At 48.9% G+C, this 23,705-nt stretch overlaps 1 protein-coding gene across 1 annotated transcript in view; it reads right to left on the bottom strand.

The window, feature by feature from the left end:
- Positions 1–426: 426 nt before the first annotated feature.
- Sart3 (spliceosome associated factor 3, U4/U6 recycling protein) overlaps positions 427–23,705 on the bottom strand; it is a 29,818-nt gene continuing 6,539 nt past the window's right edge. The window contains exons 2-19 of the mRNA XM_021646051.2: positions 22,408–22,534; positions 21,202–21,306; positions 19,305–19,489; positions 18,373–18,424; positions 17,282–17,406; positions 13,453–13,608; positions 12,157–12,295; positions 11,515–11,622; positions 9,630–9,707; positions 9,448–9,506; positions 8,785–8,894; positions 6,541–6,653; positions 5,782–5,858; positions 4,467–4,635; positions 3,490–3,941; positions 2,822–2,974; positions 2,165–2,355; positions 427–1,297 (exon numbers count right to left, since the gene is read on the bottom strand). Of these exons, the coding sequence (XP_021501726.1) occupies positions 1,126–1,297; positions 2,165–2,355; positions 2,822–2,974; positions 3,490–3,941; positions 4,467–4,635; positions 5,782–5,858; positions 6,541–6,653; positions 8,785–8,894; positions 9,448–9,506; positions 9,630–9,707; positions 11,515–11,622; positions 12,157–12,295; positions 13,453–13,608; positions 17,282–17,406; positions 18,373–18,424; positions 19,305–19,489; positions 21,202–21,306; positions 22,408–22,534 (2,571 nt within the window). The 3' untranslated portion in view covers positions 427–1,125. The remainder of the gene's footprint in view (positions 1,298–2,164; positions 2,356–2,821; positions 2,975–3,489; positions 3,942–4,466; positions 4,636–5,781; positions 5,859–6,540; positions 6,654–8,784; positions 8,895–9,447; positions 9,507–9,629; positions 9,708–11,514; positions 11,623–12,156; positions 12,296–13,452; positions 13,609–17,281; positions 17,407–18,372; positions 18,425–19,304; positions 19,490–21,201; positions 21,307–22,407; positions 22,535–23,705) is intronic.

Genomic DNA, 23,705 nt, shown 5'->3' with positions numbered 1-23,705 from the left:
AAATAAAAAACAAAAATAAATCTCTCTTCCAAGTTCTTAAGTGCAGAGAACTTGCCAGCATGCATGAGACTTCGGTTCTGTTGCCTGACAAATGGACACACACACATACAGGAGCGACATCCAGCACATAGGCAGGGCTCCTTCATGTTGTCCTCCGAAGTGCTCTTACGTCATGGGTAATTTCTCCCTGACCCTGCTAAAGGGCTTTCAAGGTAGGAATTACCCATCACAAGGTGAGAGGTAAAACTCCCAGAGCGTCAGGCCGCCAGAAACTCAAGGCTTCATGTCACTGCATCACTGAGCGTAGAATCAGAGTGACGGGACTGCTTGCTCAGCTGTTAACACACACTACTGAGGAAAGCAGGTGACATACAGGACGCACACACACACCGTAATGAGCACACACCCAGCAACACTTCGCAAGGCTTCTCTAAGAGAACTGCAGTTTAATAAAGCTAAACAGGGGAACTCAACTTTGCACTAGACGTGGCATTTAGACACAAGTGTTTGCAGAGGACACAGATCTCCAGTCATCAGGGAAAGAACATGGTCCACAGCAGGTGGCACACACAATTCCTATGTGAACAAATGTCGCAGACATTCTGCTTTTAGGAAACATAAAACAGTCAAGGTGTCAATTACAAATACATAATAAAAAACTCACAGCCTCTTTGGACAAAACCCATCAGATGTGATCTCTGTGATACCCCACCCATACTTCACTCCACCGGCCACTCTGATGAGTGATGGGCATCTTCCATTTCATCCTTTAGACTTCAAGAGTGATGGGCACGCGTGCTGTGTAGGGCTGGGGCAGGGGTTCGTAGAAAAAGGGCCAGAGATGGTGAAAGTATCAGGACAAGTGGGCCCCCAAAACCAGGTCCCTCCTTGTTAGGACACTAAAGTACCTCGGAACAGCCTGTAGAGCAGCTGGCCTCCGCCCTCAATGTGAGGGAACACTCCTCACCGCCATGCTCAGTGTAGGCTTTCCCTTCCCATCTATAGCAGAGGAGAATCTGTGGGAGCCCAGGCAAGTGCTCAGCCCTTCTGCCTCCAGGGCCCACAGTGGCTGCCTGGCCAGCATGAAGGAGTAAGTAAGGCATTTCCCATCTTGCAGAGTCCTGCTCACTTTCTCAGAAGCAACTTCGCAAAATCGGCATTGGACATCTTAGGAGCCTCGGTGGCCACAGAGGTGGTGGCTGCCGGCCCAGCAGGGCCGTTCTCAGCCTGAGGAGCAGCACTCTGGCGCTGCAGAGCTCGAGGAAGAAGAGAGAGCTGGGTCCTTCCCTTCCCGCGCCTAGAAGAACAAACACAATGGCCCGTTGGAAGCACAGATTCATGGCCCCAACTGGACTTGTGAGACAATGGAACCATCAGACCAAAACAGATGTGGCTGGGCCAGCATGCACGAGGCTAAGGTCTAACCTCAAACCAAGAACAGAAAGAACAGGAACCACAAAACACCCTTCGCCCTAGATTCCAGCTGGGAAGTAGAAAGCACTTGAACAAGCCACCTTCTTTACATCAGCATTAAAGAAAAAAGAAAGAAAACAAGCAGGCAGCTGAGGGGCTGGAGGGACTGCTCAGGAGTTAAGGGTACTGGCTGTTCTTGAAATGACCCAGGCTCAGTTCCCAGCACCCATCTGACGCCCTCTTTTGGCCTCTGTGGGCACACATGTGATACACAGACACACATGCAGGCAAGATACTCATAACACATAAAATAAATGTAAATAACAACAACAACAACAAAAGTATTACAGGAAAGCAGCTGAGCGAGGCATGGAGAGCAAGCCGGTAAGCAGTGTCCTTCCACAGCCTCTGCTTCAGTTCCTGCTCCAGCTTCCTCTCTTGGCTTCCTCTGATGCTGGACTAGCCTTAAGAGGTAAGCATGGAACCCTTTCTTCCCAGCACTAGAAACCTAACACTTCCCTAGCACTCACAAGGCCTGGTTTCATCCCCAGTTCCACCAAGAAAAGGTGCAAACTCCACCGCATGCCACTTGGGCCAAGTCCCTCTAAAGCCTTGCTATGCACATCTTGGCCAGTGAAACAAGGACCACACTCCTGCTTTTCTGACCTAACTCACCATCCCTCCAGACGTGCCTCCCTCTCCCTTAGCCCTGGTCACGACAAATCTGCACCAAACAGCAGCAGACACTTACGCTCCATACATCTGCCGGGGCACCATGGGGGCTCCTGGTCCTGGCCGCCCTTCTGGCTTCTCTGGAACTTTCCGCTGAGGGGGATTGCTGATTGCCACCTTAATGACATTCTCTTTGATGGTCATGCCATCCATCTTCATCACTGCTTGTGATGCCTGGGACTCATTTTCATATTCCACATAGGCCAGGCCCTGAAAGACCAATGCACTGCCAGGTCAGATGGGAAGGACCTAACTTCTTTTGGGAGACAGGCACCCATCAGCAGGGACCATTGAATGCTACTGTCCTGACTACAGATTTACTCCAGCCTAACATTCAACTGTGGCTGTCACTGACAGAAATTTGAAAAGGCTCTCTGGTGGAGAACACACTGTGCTCACCCCAAGGAAAGAAACTGGAAGAGCAGAGGAAAAAAAAATAAAACAGAATAGAATAAAAAGAGGCAGATGAGACACAAAAAGGATCCCAGCAGGTCACTGTCCTTGGCCTCTTCTTCCCTTACACTTTCTAGCTCTCCAATGGGAGTGGAGTCAGGGCTTGAAAGGTGATCCAAATGTGTCACAAAAAGAATCTAAGGGCACAGAGGACAGGGGACAACAGAAAAACCATGCTGGCCACTCCTCAAGAGCAGAGCCAAGCCTGCCCATACCTACTGACCTTTGGCTTGCCAGCCCTATTGGTCACCAGCCTGAGGTCCTTCACAGTGCCATGAGCCTTACAGATGTCTTCAAGTTCCTCTTTGGTGCAGGAGAAGGGCAGGCCCGAGATGAAGAGTTTGTGTTTCTCCAGGGTGGTGCTGTATCTGAACACCTGCAAGAAAGGCAAAACCCATGGTTGAGGCAGGCACACCCCAACATATGTGCCCAAGAGCGCACAAGTGTGTGTCCTGGCACACAGCCCTGAGCCACACCTGTTCTTAGAGAATTAAGTGGCAGATCAACAGTATAAGAACAGTTACTGAGCACAGGTGAGGAGGACAGCAGCCATCTTTCTTAATGCTAACCTCAGCCATCACCAGTCAAAAAGAGGAGGCTCACTGGATGCGTTGGCATATGCCTATAATCCCAGCACTCAGGAAGCAAAGGCAGAGGCAGGCAGATCTCTGTAAGTTCAAGGCCAGCCTGGTCTACAAAGTGAGTGCAGGACAGCCAAAGCCACACAGAGAAACCCTGTCTTAAAAAAAAAAAAAAAAAGAAAAAGGGGAAGCTCAGCCTGGGCTCCTTCCTCACAGACCTGGCTGTCGCCAGCACACAATTCCCGTGGGCACCAGGTGCTGAGCCTATCTGGCAGCCCACCTTAAACACATCCTTTTTCGACAAACATACCTTAAAATCAGGGTTTTTGCTCTTATCCACACAGGGTGACACGAACATTGGCCTTCCTTCCACAGTCTTCCTATCCAGCTGCAGGGCCTGCTGGGCTGACTTCTCCTCTTTGAACTCCACGTAGCAGTAGCCCCGGAAGTCCCCACGGTTGCTGAAGATTGGCCTGATCTGGACCACCTCCCCACAGGCCTCGAAGAGTGGTCTGAGCTTCGCCTCAGGCTCTTCTATGCTGTAGGGCAGGTTGCTGACGAAGACGGTGACACTGTCCTTACTACTGTCGTGAGCCACCTTGGGCATGTCCCTCTTGAGGGACGCTGCCTTCTCTTTCTGCTTGGAAGGAGGACCAACATCTATCGTTACACATTCCCCAGAAAGCTCTGTTTCTTCCTCCACAGCCGAAGACACTCCAGAAGCCAAACTGTTCTCCAGCTTTCTGCGTTTGGAGGGCTGCTCTGTAGGCATTCAAAAGAGAAGCACAGGTAGCTAATGGGTTAGGCCTTCCTTCTGCATGTCCCCATAAACAAACTGTACCATGTACACAAGAGGGATGGACAGGCACCACGCCCCACAACACGTGGTCTAAGTATATTCCAGCAAAGGTACTACTGGAAACAGGAACATAAACCCCACTGTCCAGTCACCAGGAAGAACAGAACCTGAACACCTGCAGGTGACGGCCCCACAAGCACTTTCAATCCCGGCCAGGCCCTTCTCCTGCATCCTGTCAGTGGACATAGGCTGGGCCTGGACAGCCTACACACTGCCTCAAGAAGAAGCGACACAGGTAGCTCCGTCAACTTTCACCTGCGTCTTTAGCAAAGTGTCACCACTGAGAGACATGGCACACGATGAGCAGTGCTGAGGACTGGATGGTGAGGCCTGGCTATGCTTACAAGAGCTCACCTGAGGCGTCAAGGCCACTCGGGACAGTTGGGAGATGCTGTGTACCCACATGCAGCCCTCGCCTGAGCTGTTACCTTCCACCTCTTCGTCCCATTCTTTCTCATCCTCCTCATCTGCCTTGCGTTTATCTGCACCTCGGGTCTTTTTCTTCTTTTTCAGGGCTTTCTTCTCGGCACGCACCTTCTTCCGCTGCTCGGCCCTTTCTTCTTCCTGCTGCACCAGAGCTGCTTCCTTCTCTGCAGCCTAGTAAAAAGAGGGCAGGACATCCCCCGATGCCTGTTATGCTTGCTGGCTGGCTTGTGAGGAGACAGAACACTGGAGGAGATGGGGTGGGAATGCTCACGCAATCCAAGTTCATACAAACACGGCATAGAGAAGACCATACACTTTCAATATCCTTGGTCATTACATACCAAGGCAGTCCTAAAGCCAGGTCCCTGTTCTGTTCACCTCTGCTGCTGGGACACAATGCCCTGACAAGACTATCTGAGCTCAGGACCTCAGGCTGCTTACAGATCTGTCATGGTGGAAAGGTGAGGGATGAGGCAGGAACTTGAAGCAACTGATGCCATCCACAGCCTAGAAGGAAGGCCTCAGTGCTATGCCAGGCCATTCTCTTCCTTTCATTTCTGAACCCAGCCCATGACACATGCCACTCGCATTTAATGTGGGTGTCCCCGCCTCAGCTGAGCTGAAAACCCCTAGCAGCCACAAGCTGGAGATGCTCCTGCTGCCCTCAGAGCTGGGCCAGCTCCTTTAAGACTCTATTCTTTAAGAATCTCACCCACATAAACGTGTTGATCAAATCCCCCAGCCCCCCTCCGACTCTTCTCGAATCGCAGCCACCACACTGCCCTCAGTTTCAGTCATGCTTTCTTTCTGTTAAACCACTGAGGCTAGCAGGTATGTTCAGAGTCCCTCCAGTGGAGGTGGCAACCTCCCCCAGGCTGCACCCTCCCCAGCAGCCATCAACTGTTGGCAGTTTCCTAGAGGGAGGATCCGTGAACCCCTCTAAGGTTCTTCTACTTGACCTAGTGTGGGCAAGTCTTACTGTTGAGTTCAAAGTTTCAAGTAAATCTTTAAGATGGCAAAGGGCAAGTTTAAATACTAACCCAAATGCTTTTTAATTAGTATCTTATGAAGGGACTGGAGAGATGGTTCAGTGGTTAAGAGCACCAGTTGCTCTTCCAAAGGACCCAGGTTCAATTCCCAGCACCCACATGGCAGCTCACATTGTGACACTCCAGTCCCAGGTGACCTGATGCCTTCGGCAGGCCACTGTGGGCACTGCCCACACATGGTGCACAGACATTCGTGCAGACAAAACACCCAGAGCAAACAGAGGGGGCAGACAGATAGTTTTAAACCCTCGGGACGCATCACTGTCACCTTCATTCTTTGCTCATTCACACGAGCCAAACGAGTTTCTGTTTTCTGAATGGCCACATCCCAATCCTCCAAGGTTCCTGGAGAGAAAGAAAAGCAGAGCTTTGATGCTCTAGGCTGTGGCAGCATGCCCTGATCCCAGTGCTCTGGAGCAGACAGCTCCCTGCACAAGACCTGCAGTTGCTCTTGCTCAAAGACACTGCATGTCACCAAGCTGCCTGTCTGTACCTCCAATACCCTTCTGGGTTGCTATGTGCCCTTTCTCCTTCCAAGAGAGACTTAAAAACAGAAATCTGACTTTGCAGGCTCTCAATGGTAAAGATTATAAAAATATGCAAAGTGCACATGAAACTCAAGAGCCAAGGGAGCTGCTCTAGTGTGCCAGCATCTCTGTTCAGGTCTCGGGCTCATACCCTAATTCAGGTAGTTGTCCAGGAGACAGAAATACACGCTACTTCCCAGAGACCCACCTCTCCTCTGCCAGTGCCTTTGTGGTGTGGCGCAGACACTGCCGGAGCAGCAGCTCTCATGCAGGCTCCTCCCACCAGGGCAGGTGGCTATGGTGGGGGAACAGGTAGCGGGACTGACTAAGGAGGCCTGAGAACATGGAAGGGCCCTGTCACTGCACCCTTCCTGTGACTGCAGACTGCTGCAAGAGGGCTCACTCCCTCGGCAATCTGTCCTTACAGACCAGATGCTTCCCCTGGAGACGCCTAACCAAAGGACCATACTACAAGCCAAAAGCAGAGGCAAGGGTCCCACCTTCTGTCCTCTCCATGGTGAGCAACACTTCACAGACATGCTCGGGGTAGTCACTTGTGCACTGGACAGCTCGGTGCAGAGCCTTCCGACAGTGCTGTGTGTCACCATGTGCCCTAGAGCAGAGAACAAATAGCTGTCATCAGGCCCACGGTGTGGAACGGGAACAGGCTGCCTGCAGAGGCAGAAGGGTCTAACTGCAGAGGAGACAGCAGCTTGAGAAGCAATGGGGCGTTCTCTCTTGCCACAAGTCTCTGCAGTTACAAGGGAAGACCCTTCCACACATGCGTTCTCTTTACTACAGGTACCCGTGCAAGTGCAGCTCGGGCAGCAGTTGGAGCTGGGCCTTCTGTCGTCCATACAGTCGTCCAGAGGGGTCTGAATCAGGCTTTATGCTCACATGTACTGTATGCTACTCACACTCACATCTATGTATGTATGGATTAGCGAACTCAAAACCTTTAGAGCAGCGGTTCTTTGGCTATGATCACACACCCAAGAAATTACTATACTTTCTGTATTTTCCAAACCTCAGCTAATTTTGTGACATAGTCATGATGTTGTGAGGCTTTGCCACAGTGCTGGTGCCTGCATGGATGGTAGAAAAAGCAATGGAGCCTCTCAGTGCTGTGTGCGACACAAGTGCACAGCAGCGCACACGGAAGAATAGTGTTTACTGGAAAAAAGTAGACACCACAAAATTGCAGCATCAGGCCAGAGGTCTGTAGTCAAGACACAGAGACAGATACTACCACTGTAAACATAGAAGCTCGCTGACACAGCCCCAGGCAGTGCATTCCATATGGCCCTATTGAGGTTTGCTGTCATCAAGGAACAGCAGCTTGATCTACCAGGCTGTGAGCCCCACCCCTCTTCTACCCATCTGTCTTCAAGGCCACAAACTCTTTACACCCTGTAATGAAAAACCATAGACCAGCAGAGGGGAGCAGAGACAGGCGTGAGATCCCAGTCAGTTAATTGTCTCATCTCTTACTATAATAAATACATTTGCCAAAACAGTCGTGGAGAGATGGCTCTGAGGATAGGAGCACCAGCTGCTCTTCCAGAGGACCCGGTTAAGAGTCCCAGCACCCAGATGGCAGCTCACAACCATCTGTGACTCCAGCTCCAGGGAGTCTGTGGGCACCAGGCACACATATGACACACAGATGAACATTCAGACAAACACCCACCCACAGAAAATAAAAGTTTTAAAAAGGTTTTAAGCATGTTGTGATGATGCACACCTTTAATCCCAGTAGTCAGGGGAAAGAGGCAGACAGATCTCTATGGGTTGAGGCCAGCCTGGCCTGTATACTAAGACCCTGTCGGGGGTGGGGTGGGGGGGGAAATAGTTTTGTGTTTTGTCTGTTTTTGTTTTTTTTAATTCCAGATTATGTCACAAAATTAGCGGGAGTTTTATGTTAAATGCATCAATTGTCGCCTTTTAAGTAATTTTTATTTCTAGATACAGTAAAGTTGGCAACAGCACATGAACACTGAAGTGTGAGAGTCACTGGGAAAGCCTAAGAAGCTGTAGTGGTGGCAGGGCCATAAGAAACTCACTCTCTACCACACACTTTTATATGCATTTTAACTTTTAATTTGGGCACACATTTTTTTAAAAAAATAGAAACACTTACTATTTTAAAAAGAAAAAATATTAGAAATGCTGTGGATTTTCAATATGCACCGAGTCAAACAGCTGGTCAAGATGGCTGCAGTGTAGCTCATACATGTCATCTTGGTATCACTTGGAAGGCTGAGCAGGTGAATCACCATGAACTAGCCTGGGCTATAGAGTCTCAATTTTGGAAGGAAAGAAGGGAAGAAGAGGAGAAGAGGGGAGGAAGGAAAGGAGGGAGGGAGAAAGGAAGAGAGGGAGGAAGGGAGGAAGGTTGAGGTCTTCCCACTGGTTGTAGATTTATTGAATGCAATAATCTAGAAGGGTTAATTCAAACACATTACAACCACACCATTAAGGAGGTCAACCTAAACCCTGAGTCTAGTCAGTGGCTCCTAGCTAATCTGATACTTTTCCTTTTACTGCTTTCCTATACAAAATATGGTAGAATCAGACAGTGACCCCAGCAAATAAATAAATAAATATGCAAACAGCTTAGTCTGGAGACCTGCCAAGCACAGGCCCTGCTAAGAAAAGTGAAAGGAAGGTATCCACTCCAAGGAACAGGCTCAAGTCAGCTCAGCCAAGACCAGTACAGACACCGCCCAACCTGGACCACTCACCTTTCCAGGTTGTAATACTCCAGCCACATGTTAGCATACTTGGCATTACCCCTGGTCATGATGCTGTCCCAGAGCTCTCGAGCTTTCTGCATGTTATTGCACAGGCGAGCCTAAAATACATTCAAGATCAGCTAGGATAGAGCCTGGACCCTCTCATAGCAATAACCACACAAGCATGCCTAAAACACTCCCTCCTTCCCATGACTGTGCCACATTGAGTCCCTGAAGGCCCCAGGCCTCCCTCCGGTGCTAATGGCCTAAGGCCTGACTGCTTCTCTGCAGTAGCAAGCCTTAAAAGGTTGACATATGGAGTTGTAGCTCGGGCAGAGCTTGCCCAGAACACTGCTGAGTTGAACCAGCCAGCAAGAGTTCAAACAGCAGCCCATTCCCAGCGTCTGCAGAGCACTGGCGCAAGGCACACACTCAACACACTCTCAAGCCACTGTGAGGGAAGGCTGAGGAGGTGAGTGGGTCAAGAGCCAGCGTCTAGGCACCTGGCTGGGAATCTTCACCAGGAAAACAAACCAAGCACGGCACACCAGGTTAACAAATCCCTTGGCACCTAGACCACACCCTCAGATTCTGCCCCAATTGTCATGAATGCAGAACAAAGCCCTGCCCTTCAAAGGAGGACATGTGAGACAGGTGTGTGGAGATGCTCACCTCGACCCGAGCCCAGCTCTGCATGATCATGCAACTTGGATCTCCACTCTCGCTGAAACCTTCCGGAATGGAATGGGAACAATTAGGATGACTGTAAAGCAAACACTTCCGGCTGGAGAGAAGAGGTTTGGCAAGCAAGAACAGGCAAGGCAAATGGGCAGACAGCAGCCTGGGACACTTACGCTCCTCAACTTCCTGCTGCAAATACTCCAGAGCACGAGTGAACATGGACCGCAGCTCTTCTAGCTCCTTGCTAGAGTCTGTTGGAAAAGGTGAGAGGGACTCCATGAAGCCACAGCAGCTACCACTTTTAAATCTCATGGAACCATGGAGGCCCACTACAGACCCAGGAACCTCAGTCACATGTCACCTCAGTGATAAACAACAAAGGTAAGGCAGCAGTGAGAAGCACAGGCACTGGCCAGCAGGGACAGGGAGGTGGCACAGAGGCTGTATGAAGCAGCATGCCACATAGGGTATTTCTAGCTGACCTTTAGTGTAGGGCAGGGATCCTGTGGACAAAGATGTAAAAGAACATGACAGTCTTATTGGAAAAAGATTTAGGGTTTGTGATGGTCAATTTCAGCTTCCCAGAATCTAGAATCAGCAGGGAGATGGCCCTGTGCATGCCTGTGAGAGATGACTGTAGAGGGATTTTAATCCAGCAATGTGCTACTCTGGCAGATACAAACACACTCTTAGCACACACCTTTAATCCCAAAGGTAAGGTCAGTTTGTAGAAGGAAGCATCCATGTTTGAAAGTGATATCTAACTGAGAGGCAGACAAAATGATAAATCAGAGAAAGATTTGACAGAATGCGTCATGATAAGATACACCCAACTCTCACCAGAAGAAACAGGAAAGAAGCTTTAGGAGAACAGCACAGAGGAAGAGAGGGGGAGGGCAGTGTTACGGCAACAGTTGTACAGAGACAGGTTGAAGAGAAAACAAGCTACACACAGGTGAAGACAGAAGGAGCCAGAGAATGAGAAGGAGCCAGAAGATTAGAACAGATTGCTACAGTTAGAGGCCAAGTAGAGGAATTCAGTCAGAAACCAAGAGAGAAACCAATTTGAATCAGTCAGCTTGGAGAGGAGTTTGAGACAGAACAGCCGAGTTCAATCAGTCAGCCAGAGTTCGGAAAAAATAAAAAGTGTGAGCTTAAGTCTCAGAGGCTGAAAACATTCTAGGCCTAGATTAGATTGTATGGAGGTCAGAAGCTTCCAGGACCAGGCTTAGGTTAGCAGGCAGAGACTTAAGTAAGCCTCCGGGTCAACAGATGAATTAAAGATATTTTAACAGATGATCTAAATACATTAGTTGAGGTGGGAAGGCCTGCCCACTGTGGCACTGCCATGCTCTGACTGGATCCTGGGCTGTGTGATGGTCAGGGCACAGGAGTCCTCTCACCATGAATGTCCTGTGACAGCTGCTCTAAGCTTTGTGACACCAATTCCCCAATGTGCTAGACTGTGTCTGAGAGCTTAAACCCTTCTCCCCTAGATTCTTTTGTCAGAATATTTGCCACAGCAACAGAAAAAAAAAAAAAAAAAATCAAAAACAGAAACAACAGGAAAAAAAAAAAAGCTGTAAAAGGTCAGACACAGAAAATAAGAGGCTAAGCAGCTGCACAAACGGCATACACAGGACCACCGCTCTTTTCACTCCACAGGGTGACTTAAGTCGGAAATTACTAACATTTCTGGAAAAGCATGTTATTAATGGTGGGTCACTCACCAACCTTTTCCAATCACAATGTGTAGAGAGAGTACAGCAGTTGGGGGGTGGTTGGGGAAAACAGCACAATCATAAAGTACTTGCATGCCAGCATGAGGACCCAAGTACTAAGCCAGCAAGGTGACACATGCCTACTGCTGAGAAGCTAGGAACAAGTGGATCCCTGCTGCTCACTGCAGAGCCAGCCAAGCTTAACCTCAGAATCAACCAATCAGACCCTGTCTCAAAAACCAGTGGATGGCTCCTGAGAAACAACACATGTCCTGCACACATGCACATCTTGGGGGATGCGATGACAAAGTCTAGTTCTGAGGAGGCCACACTGTACCTTGTCTGAAGTCAACCCTTCTCCTCAGGTAGTCTAGGTACACCTGCCAGATCTCCACATAGTCAGTGGCCTGGATAAAGCCAGCACTCAGAGCACTCTCGAAGGTCGCTGCAATGCAGAAAGACACAACATTCACCACCAACAATTCAAGAGGCAATAAAGCCGCCCAAACTCATTAAACGTGTACTCTATGCACCTACAAATTATGTATTATAAATGTATAAGGCTGCAGAGTTCTATCCCCAGTACCACACCAAGGAAGGAAAAGGAAAGACCAAAGTGTTTAAAGGAGGCGCTGTGGTCCCCCAAACACTGTGCTCTAGAGAGGACTCTTCCACAGTGAGTGAGAGTCTGGGCCAGGCAAGGAAGACAGGTCATGACTTCGAAGAAACTGAGTATCAGAAGCTAAAAGCGTTAAGAAAACAAACAGCCACAGTTCACAAGTCGCAAGAGCCTCTGCTACTACAAGGCAGGCCTTGGAACGCTGGCACCAGATTGTGCCACAGCTCTGTCCTCAACTGGGACAAAGGCTTCAAGTGGTTCATGCCTGTCACCCCAGCAAGCCTGGGCTCCAGTGAGCTGCACAGGAAGAACACTCTAAAAGAAATAACTTAAGAAATCCTTCCACACAAACATTCACACCGGAAATCATTTGATGGTCCACTCCATGTCTCTCCATGGCCAAAAGGTACCGACTCCACAGGGCAACTGTCCACGGGCAGTTCCTCACAGCACGGCTGTGTACAGATAAAACCAAATCCTTTACTTTCAGCTGTCGATCCTGTGACAAAGAATTCCAGAGTGAGAGGACAGACTGTAAGACTTCCTCAGTGTTAAGTGTTTGAATGTAAACCCACCCCCACAAGCTCCTGTGTTCCAATACTCGGTACCTGCTCCTGGCACTCTTTTGGGAGGTTCTGAAACTTTAGGAGGGAGGCCCTAACTGAGGTCAATGAGAGAGTGAGAGCCTTGAGGACCATAGCTCAATCCCACCCTGACCCTGCATTTCCGCCCTCTGATCCCTGAAACCAGGCAATGAGAAGATTGCCTGTGACAGGACCACACCATCACCCCTCCCCTCCCCAACACCAAGAGCTGTGTGCCCTCAAGCCTCTTCCCTTTATTTGCTTCTCGCCAGGCTTTTGGTCATGGGCAAGAAAAGTAACTAAAGATCATCAGTGAGACACCCCCAGCACAGTCAACTGATAAAGAAATGTGTGTCAAGTGTCTCCTGTGAAGCTGGGTGTGTGCAGGATGTCTGCAGGATGTGCACCTGTCAGCTCAGCACTCAGCAAGCTGAGGCAGGAGTTACACATCTGAGGCCAGCTTGTGCTACGTCTCAGGACCCATCTCAAAAGAAATGAAGACAAAGACATAAATAAAGAATGCTGTGGCCTAGCTTCTTCAAGACTTCACCAGGGGAATGCAAGATGGGCAGGGCAGGGAGCTGGTAGTCAGAGATGGCCCAGAGACACATTTCTGAGCATGAGCGTCACCTGGGTCCTTCCACACAGGACCTTTTGTATACATGCTGAGTCAGCTGTGAAGAACAGCAATGGGGACAGCAAGGAATAAAGCCAGCCAGGAGGCGGGCCATACAGGCTTCTGAATGCTGCTGAAGGCCAGCAGTGTGTTAGGTACGGAAGGCTTCACTTTATCCATCTCTTTCATATTTCAAAATTTACCATAGTGAAAAAGCAGCACGGACACTAAGCTGTTAATAGTCCCCATAAGAAGACCACAGCTCTCTCTAGAGCTGGCAATACGTATGAAGTAGTATCAAATGCAACAAACTCCCATGCAAATGACAAAAAGGAGAAAGTGGGGATGGAAGGAGAAAAGCATGGAGGGCACCATGCAACTAGCTCCTGTCGCTCCTGCCGTCACCATCTGAGAAGGTCTACCCTGGAGGAAACAGAACTAGAGCAGTTATCTTACTAGGTACTGACTGTAGCGGATCCATAAGTCTGGAACCAGGCAGTTCTCCACCAGGGCACGCTCAAAGATCAACTGAATACGCGCAGGATCCCCAATTTTCATCTCAAAATCGATGTACGCTTGGTATTCTGCCAGCCTTGGGGCCTCTGCTTGCAGCTGGAGCACAGGAAAATCACACTTGTTAAATTTAGGCGCTTGACAGTCTCGGAGAGCACAAACCATCTTCAGTAAGGCAGCATTTGGAAGAACAGCTAATCCAAGATGAGAGCCACCAGGTCTTCTGGCTCAAAATGCCCACAGCAGGGTAAACCTGTGTGACCTGGGAGCCCCGGAGCTTCTGCACACCTGGCCAGGATGTACAGGATCCAAACTCTTTTCTATCTCCACTCCTGACCACAGGAGATAACGGCAGCACCCCTGCCGATGACCACTGCTCACCATCCTTCCAGAGGTGGGCAGTGAAGGGCTCAAATGTCAGGTGTTACAACACAGGTCAGGCCTAAGGCTGAGGGGCCGGGCTGACAGGATGCAATTCTAAACCCTCTTCAGCCCTTTCTGCTGGAACGAACAGCTCTGTAAACACAAGCCCATACACACCATTTACAGAAGAAAGAGAAAGAGAACAGGACACGGCTTCTGCACATGGCAACAGACGCTTTAGAGCCACAGTTCCCGTAATGACATGATGGTGAGCTGGTCATCCCGATGCTGCGCCACTGAAACCATAACAGCTGTGCCAGGAACAGGCGCAGAGGGTGGAGTCTAACTAGGGCAGAAAGCCTACTCAGGGTCAAGCTTCTACTGAGGGTTTTAGAGGGTTGTTTGTTTGTTTTTTGGCTTTTGGAGACAGGGTTTCTCTGTGCATCTCTGGCTGTCCTTGAACCCACTTTGTAGACCAGGCTGACCTCAAACTCACAGAGGTCCCTTGCCTCTGCCTCCTGAGTGCTGGATTAAAGCAGTGCACCACCACTACCCAGCTGCTGTTGCTGACTTTACCAATCTGCTCTTCAGAACAAATAGAAGAGGCAGGTCTCGGCACTGTCCCTGCCTCACATCCAGAAAAACTCAAGCACAGGGAAGCTCAACATTTGCCCAGAATCAGAGCTAATAAGGATGGAGCTGAGTTCAAAACTGGCACAGCCTTGGCCTGTTCCTCACTGTGCTCAGAAAGATACTAAAAACAAAACAGAAATGCTCAAGGAAGCTCAAAGACGGACAGGGCAGCCAGCCCCACCTAAGGTAATGAGACTGCAGAACAGCAAACCAAACCTACAGGAGATTAAAAGCAGACACAGTAATGATTCCCTCCAAGAAGCAAGCCCATGACAGACAGCTGAGCTGTCTACGACAACGGAAGAGGCAGATGTATTTTTGCCAAGAACTGTGAAAAAAAAGCAAGCAAGCAAGCTTCCTGGAGGCAGTCCACTCATTTTTGCACGGCTAAAAATGGGTATATCCCTGATTTAGGCAAAGCCCCAGGGATTTTGCCTCAAAACTGCTTACTGTTGCTATATTGCCTTCATATGTTTGCCTCGTATGTCTGGCATAGAGATTTCCTGTAGACTCTTAAGAAGATGCTTTTATAATTCCTGATAAGGATTCCTGAATTGATTCAAGTAACTTCTAGCCCTCCTGCAGAATAGCAAAAACCCTGCTAGGAGCTCTGTGAACCACATGAATTACACCAGGAAGAAAAACAAGGTTAAAACAAATTAATGATCAAGGAAAAACATTCATTCTAAGTTTAGTCCAGGAATGAGGGCCAGGTAGGTAACACCATAAGAAAGACGATCAGAATATTAAGACAAAGAATAAATGGTTAGCTATACAAGACAGACAACCTTGACATAAAAAACTTTTGCTTTGAACACATAATGAACATTTGAAATAAGAAAAAGACAAAACTTTTGCTTTGAACTCATAATGAGCATACAGATAAAACAACTGCTTTAAACTTATAATGAGCAAAAATATCTAGATATAGTTCTAACGAATGAACTTATAATCAATAGTTCTACTAAACTCCCTTTTTGTGTGCTGATTGTAACTACTTTTCATACAGCCCCAGATAATAAGTTTAGTAGCCTTAGAACAAAGTCTGTTGAGTGATCTTTCTTTCCCAGTTTTTCCCCTGACCCTGTAAAAGCTGGCCTTTCACATGTTCTGTTGCCAAGAACACCACAGCAGTACACAGCTTCAGCCTAAAAACAGCTGTCAAGAAGGAAAACAAAGGCAGGACCTGTCAGACACAAAATGGAGAAAATCTGCTGCCAGTGAACCCCAGGCGCAGAGACAGCACACACTCAATTTCAAGCCAAGAGATTCCAGATACAAACTCAGATTCCAAAGGAAAGCGGCAGAGTGAAGAAAGGCCGACAGCAAGGGCCAACAGAGACTGGGGCAGTGCTCACAATGCCTGGAAGGTCAAGCCAAAAGCCAAGCTGACTCAAGAAACTGAGAGCACAACAAGGTGTGTGGTGCGGCCTACAAACAAAACTTTTAGCACAAGACAGCCAAAGACTAGAACTCCTATGTGAGCAAGCTTGACAGAAAATATAATAATAATGTGAAATGCAACTGCATTCTTACATGTCAGGAAGCACAACTAGAAAATAAGTCTTTAGAAAGAAACTTACAAGTACTAACAGACATTAACCGTCTACAGCCTCCAAGACAGAGGTGCGCTGCTGGGGTCACCGTGGCCTCAAAGATGAGACCTAGGGGTACACATGCTATGAGACGGGAACTCCTTCAAGCTGACACTCAGGTCTGTGCGGCAGCAATCAAGCACTTAAAAGAACTGAGGACCTGAGTGTAGGTCTGATGGAAGGGGCTACAGCTGAACAAAGCCATGGCCCCATGGAAAGAAGACTCAGCGCAGCATGCTCACCTGTCACTGCCACAGCAGCCCCAACAGGCAGGGCACAGAGCCACAACACATACTCACAGCTCTGCGTGGCCAGCACTGCAGCCAGTGACACACTTGCCACATCAGGACTACAGCTGGCTAGCCACACAGATTCACATCATCGCTGCCTGCTCCTGCTGGGTGGAGACCCAAACAGGAAATCCAGGCTAGAGCTTCAAGAAAGAATCTTCACCAAAACCAAAGGACACCATCAGGACCCAGAACTCCCCAAAAAGCACTCAGAAAAAGACTTTACAACTTCTAAAACAACAAAACAAAAAACCCCAATGGCCAGAGCACATGAGCAGATGGCCTATCTGTAGTCATCAAGGAAAACACAAAACTCCAACCCCAGCATGGCCAAGAGCTAACCTAAATAATGTCAACGTCGAGACTGGTAGCTGAGGGCCACCACTGCTGGCAAGGTGCAGGGGACCCTCTGCAGCATGAGTCTGAGACCAGCAAGTTCCTCCTGACACATCGCGAGAAACAGCTGTGTGCACAGACAACACTGTGCCTCTGTGGGCACACTGCTACACATCCAGCCCCACAGGGCAACACATGGCTGCACCACTTATGACACAGAAGCTAAGCACACACGCTAAGTTCAACAAGCAGGGTCAAGCAATATATCAAAGGTACGTTCTCAGGAGTACAGCTATCAATCAAAGGGCAGGGATTCTCACAGGAATCATCAAAGTGATTAATTACCTCAAGGGAGGAGGAGGAACAGGCAATCGGAGAAGGGCGTACAGGCGACTCCTAGGGCACTGCAGTGCTATTTCTTACTCAGGGTGGTGGGTACTCGGATGTTCACTCTGTTAGGACATTTATGGGCTCTACATATTGCACGGTAAGACAAACCTGGAAGAGATGTCTACTGTGCAGCTGTGGATGCAAGCTGCGGGAGCAGACACTCACCAGCGCTTCCTCGTAGGGCTTGTACTTTTCCAGCTGCTCCAGCGCTCTCTGGTAGCTCTGAAGTACGGACTCAGGTATGGGTTCTTCCGACCACTCTTCATACTCTGCGAAGGTGGCCTCCATATCTATTGAGAGACGGATTCAGACTGTGGGTTGCGCCGCAACACTCCACAGCCTGCACTCCTCCCACATCTGTGGTTATTACAGCTCTCACTGCTCAGATCCCCTGTTCTGTGAAGACCACACTTGGCCTCTGGATGTCTCAAAACAATAGGCCAGACAACCGCCCTGCTAATCAGTCGAAGAGACCACAAACAAGACTTTTCCAGCACTGGTCATGTGCTGCACAGCAGAGTCCGACACTTCCGCCCTCCACCTCAGGGTCCTCCCCCCTCTGCCGGGTTTGTTCTACTGAAACCTTCACAGTGCAGGAGAAGGAGCTGAAACCAACAGCAGAGCAGCTGGCTGCCTCAGGCTGCCATGTCTCCACAAACATGGACTCTACAAACAGGTAAGTCCTGGTCTTTTCTGCACAACACCCAACAACTCCAGTAGACAGCAGATGCAGAGATGAAAGCAGTAGCCCAAGGAGCCATGAAGTAAGAGATCACAGGACTCAAGCAGTTGCCCTGAGACTCTGAGAGATGCCCTCCTGGCCCTGCCTATTCCCACTGCTGAAGCCTTGCCAAAACAAGCTCAACCTACGAGAGAACCTTAAGCCAAGCCCAAAACCTTGAGACCGGAATACCTATAATCAACTTCTGAGGTAAATCACTGCAGGAATGGCAGAAAGCCCCCTGATGTGCACAGACTAGCATGGGACTCTTGGCCAACAGTGTCCCAGGAAATGAGAGACTGTGTCCATGTCCCCTTTCTAGCTGTGTCACCTGGGCTCTAGGAAACATGGTCCCTCACTCACCCTACCTCTGACCCTCATCACTTAGCATTCACAATTCAAAACAGACTTTTCCAAACAAATCAGGAGCACCAGTGCTGCCCACCCCCCGCCCGCCCCTGGGACACTGGGAGGGAAGAGAGCAACAGCACTGGCAAAACAGAGGGCGGGCTGCTGCCAAGTCTGCTTCTCTTACCGTACAGTGGGATGGCCAGCTGCCGCCGGAAGAGGCTGTGCACTTTCTCCAGCTGTGAATCAAAGGTTTGTTCCCGGTCAAAAGGGGAAAGGAAGACAGCTATGGGCTAAAGAGGCAAATCGGCAGTAAAGGAAAGTGTTGGTTCCCTCTACTTCAGAAAGAAATCTCAACAAATTGTCGATTCAAACTGAGAAGAACAGTCTATGATGTCTTGTTTGTTTTGTTTTGTTTTTCAAGACAGGGTTTCTCTGTGTAGCCTGGCTGTTCTAGACTCTCTCTGTAGACCAGGTTGGCCTCGAACTCAGAGATCCACCTGTCTCTGGGATTAAAGCCACCAGCACCCAGCCTGTGACTATAATGTCTTATATAGGCTGCCTCTAAGGGCTATGGCAAGAAGGAATATAAGGAACCCCAGGGTCAGTGAGATAGCTCTGCAGGGAAAGGTGCTTGCCTGTGCCTAGGCCAACAAGGTAGGAGAAAACCAGCTGCCACAGTTGACCTCCACATGGAGCTGTGATCCACCTCTGAGAGGGCCCCACCAGACTTCAATCACTAACCCACAGAGAGGACATAGTTGTCTATCCAACTGTCTGAAACCTCCCCTCAGGCACACTGAACATGACACAAAGATACACGTACATAACATTTACGCACAAAACAGATACATGAATCCAAGGGTATGGCTTTTCTTATATGCTCACCTGCTCACCTACAGCCATGTAACCAAAGCAACAGCATTTTAATGTATCAGGAAACACATCTACTTCCAAGTCAAATAAATCCCTCGCTTTGCCAGAAAGAGCGCTGCCTCTGCTGTCTACTGCCATCCCTTAAAGGACTGGCAAAGGCGCACGCAGTAACTGTTAGACCCTTGGGCATTTGTTTCAGACCAATACTTCCTGCAAGCCTGGATCAGGGAGTTGGGGACTCACCCGAGCAGCTTCCACGATGGCACTTTCAAACTCTCGGTATGCCTCCCAGATAGCCAGGCCTTTCGTCATGTGTAAGCCAACAGATGACAGGGCTCTTTCAAACACTGAGCGAACCTTCTCAAGGCCGCCTTTCTGACCAATGCCACCAACTGAGTACTGGCCGTACTCTAGCCAAATGTTGGGACCTAAAAAATGAGAAGTAACCTGTAAGCTCAGCTCCTACATGCCCAAATGTCACCCTCATGAACACACATGCCAAGCAGAAATGTGCTCATCTGTGTAGAAAAAACACTGCCAGCAAGCACCCAGCTTCCCACAATGCTGAAATCTCAGGAGAGCTATCTTCATAGTCCTAAGACAGAGCTGAGATCTGAGCACACACCAGGGACAGTGTGTAACTAAGTGTGTGTGCACAGTTCATTAAAACTGAAGGGATGGAGCATGCATGGAGCCATGCAGGCCCTGGGTTTGATCCACAACAAAGTGACAGACTGATGGGGCGGAGGGCTTGAAGGAACCCACTAATGTATTTCAATAACTACAGTTATAATTCTGAGTCACTTGTCCAAAAAAATTTCAGATTGTCAAGTTTTTCTTGCTGAACCTTAGTCTTACAAGTCTTCAGGCCAAAAGGAAAAAATTAAAACCAAAAGCACTGACCCTGTTATTAGAAATCCACTTCCTGTTTTGATTTGAGGTTTTGAGACAAGGTTTTCCCTACAGCCCCACCTGTCCTGGAACCCATTATGGGACTTCACTCACACATGTAAAGTCTCTGTTTTATTGGTTTATATAGTTTGGAGTTTTTTGGTTTTTCAAGACAGGGTTTCTCTGTGTAGCCTTGTGCTTTTGTAGACCAGGCTGCCCTCAACCTCACAGAGATCTGCCTGCCTCTGCCTCTGAGTGCTGGGATAAAGGCGTGTGCCACCGCACTCAGCTCACATGGAGTCTCTGATAGCAACATCTTCCCCATAGAGTGGTACATCTGTGACAATGTGTGAGTCAATGAGCCTACTTTGCCAGATCTGGTGGCAACACCTTTAATCCCAGCACATGAGAGACAGGGGCAGGAAGATCTCACATATGAAGGCACATGGCCACAGTCCCTTTTGACACACCATTCTTTTTTTGGTCATCTTGGAGCTAGGACCCAAAAGCTGTTATCTCCTGTGTCCCAAGAGAGCCTTCATCTTACCATATGCCTTAAGGCTGCCCTTGAACTCCTGAATCACCTCCTGAGTGCTGGGATTACAGGAAAGCACCCACCAGCTTCCTTACAGTGGTTTAATGTTCTTCTTAAAAACATGTTGTCCAAACTGGTAAAAGAGGCTGTGCAAAGCCAACACTTTATTATTTTGGTTTTTGAGATGGGGTCTCACTATGTACCTAAGCTGCCCTTGAAGTCACTGTGTAGCCCAGGCTGGCTTGGAACTCATGATGACAGGTGTGAGGGTGTGGTGACACACCTGTACACTAAAGCAGAGTCAGCTTGAGCTATATGACGAGACCTGGTCTCAAAGCAATAATCACAAAAAGGACAGAGGGACAGACTTTCATGTCTTTGTCCCATCACTCAGAGGAGGCAGAAGCAGGACAGTCGCAAACTGAAGGCTAGCTTGGGCTACAGAGTGAGGGTCTGCTTCAATGAATACATACATACAAGCTAAACTTTAAGTGCCTACAAATCCCAGGGAGGTCCTCCTGGCAGACAAATGCTGAGTGAAGCAATTACTCGCTTCCCTTCCTCGGAATGTTTTTCTTTCACCTTAAACCCAAACAATCTCTACTGAACACTTAGGTATCACAAAGAAAACAGAGAAGTCTAAGCTCTGGACTAACGCCTCCTTCCCTGGTAACACAGAAACGGCATGGCCACACTGAGGGCCTAGGCACTCACAGATGTAGTCCGTCACGGCTCTCTCGAAGAGCTCATACACGTGCTCGCGGTCCAGGCCATCCATGGCCATGCTGATGTCATCATGAAGCCACTCCAGCCAGAGCTCTAGAGGCGACAGCACAGGTCAGCACCCACCTGCGCCTGCTACACGGGCTCCCAGAGCAGAGCACACAGTCTGTGCCTCCACACAGACCCCAACCACCACACATCACACATTCTGCTAAGACTTGCACATGATCCACTCAACCTCTACACCAACCTTGTAAGATACTAAGAGTGATGGCAACCATGTGGTGACTTAGGGCCAGCTAGCATGTGACACACCTGTCCACAGGACACCTGTCCACAGGAATGGGTATTACTCTGTCATGTACCAGGCAAGAACTACTGCTAGCCTCAGCTGATGGCTGGGAAACTATGTCTCCACTGTTTCCGTGATCTGCCTATGGTCTGTGAGTGAGAAGCCTCGACAGTGTGTCAGTATGACCTCTCAGCAGCCTGTGAGCTGTACTGGATGAGAGGGAAGTAGGACAGAGATGTGGCCATGCCAGTGTTTCCAAGCTGAAAGGCCAGTTGTAAGCATGCACGGAGAACCAGCCACAAAGCTGCTCACTGCAAGTAGTTTCTCAGAAGCAAAGAGTGAAAATAAACAAAATGTACAAGTACTGAACCAAAATGAAACATTCGCATTTAAAACCATTTCAGTCTAGAGGCTGGAGAGATGACTCCGTGGTTAAGAGCACTGGCTGCTCTTCCAAAGGACCCACGCTTGATTCCCAGCACCCACGTGGGCGTTCACAGCTGTCTGTAATCCAGTTACAGGAAATCTGACTCCCTCTTCTGACTTCTGTGTCCACCAGGTGCACACATACGTGCAGGCAGGCAAAAACAGCCATATACATAAAAAAAATTAAAAGATTTAAAACTATAAAGGTTTACCTAAACTTACAATTCTGTGGTGTTGTGAGCATAGACTAACTACACACTTGTTGGAATGAAGAAGAAGAGGGCACAGTGAAGTTAAATTACTTGTTAGAAGAAAGGTTTCTCACAGTCCTGGGGTAAGAAACCAGTATTTCACATGTGAATCTGCAGGCTCACACCACAATCTGCACAGTAGTCTAAGACAAAGAAGAAACAAGAAGCAGACAGCCCTCCATTATCTCAACCCTCAAAGCGGCAGCACCTGCCTCCCCACAGCCTTACCTTCAGTCAAGGGGAAGATCTCACTCATCTTCTGGCGGGCCATCCTCACTTTGTTGAGCTCTCCCTCCAGCCGCAGCAGCCTGATCAGCTCCACGTGGCAGTTGTAGTCATAGGCATTGATGGACAGCTAAGAGGAAGGTTCAAATCTTAAAAGCCAGCCTCAGCATGGCTCTGCACTCGGCACATTCTGGTAACCACAGACAGGTATGCCCCAACTGGTGTCACCTGGGAGGCCACCGAGCAGGCAGGGCAGCACCAGGCCCACCACACACAAAACAAGGTAAGAGGTGCTCCCCTCCGCCTTGGGCCCTCTAATGAAACAGAGTGAAGTCAGCACTGACCTCCTCAGCCTCAGCTCCAACTATAAAGCGGGGGCACCGCTAATGTCCAGCCCAAAGGGCTCATGGGCTGGATGTGTCATATGAGCTCTTTCATTTTACGAACATGTAAGGATAGCAAGAAGTTGGAGTGGGATCAATGACTGTGCCCACCAATACTGTCACACACCCCAAACGCCTCTATGACAAGACAGCCAGTTTTGACAGAGCAGCCACTGGCACCTAGGCGGATTCTAAAATGACATTGCCATGTCCGCAGTTTTTTAGTTGTTTATTATTTTTATTATTTTCTTTAATTATGTATGTACAGGGGAGCGCAAGTGACATGGCTGTCCTCAGAGTCTAGAAGGCAGAACCACCCGAGCTGCAGTTACAGGCGGTTCCCGACCTGTGTGCTGGGAACCAAGCTCAGGCCCTCTGCCAAGTGCTCTTCACCACTGAGCCATCTCTGCAGGCTCATGTAACTGGTTTTGAGAAGGCCTGGTGCATTCTGGTTAGCCCTGGCCACCCTCCTACTCTGGAACCAAGCCTGCTGTCACTAAAGGCCTTGTAATCAGCTGCACTTGGTGTGGTCTTGGCCCCTCTACCCTTGGCAGCCAAATCTCACACTATGGTGGGGTCTCTCCAACAGCAGAGCAGCTGGAGTCTGTCCAAGCTCAGTGGTATATTCAGGCTCCTTTTTACGTGTGAAACTTTTCAAGGTAAAAGTTGAAAACATTTTAATTCTTACACATCAATACAAAGGACAAATGTAAGAATAGCATTAGCAGACCCGCCTTGAAGAATCCATAAGACATTCTCCCAGGAGAAAGAAATAATGCTAAGAAGGGATCATGGACCCCAGAGAAGAAAGAATGGGAACAAAAATGGTAAGCACAGAGAGGAGCCAAAGCTCCTGTGGAGGGGAGAGGGAGAAGGGGGTGGGTTCTAAGTTATGTAAGGAAGAAACAGACGACTTAA

The sequence above is a fragment of the Meriones unguiculatus genome, chromosome 4 (genome assembly GCF_030254825.1).
Source record: "Meriones unguiculatus strain TT.TT164.6M chromosome 4, Bangor_MerUng_6.1, whole genome shotgun sequence".
Classification (NCBI taxonomy): domain Eukaryota; kingdom Metazoa; phylum Chordata; class Mammalia; order Rodentia; family Muridae; genus Meriones; species Meriones unguiculatus.
The sequence above is the reverse complement of the archived record's forward strand: the minus strand, read 5'-3'. Positions and strand labels throughout refer to the sequence as shown.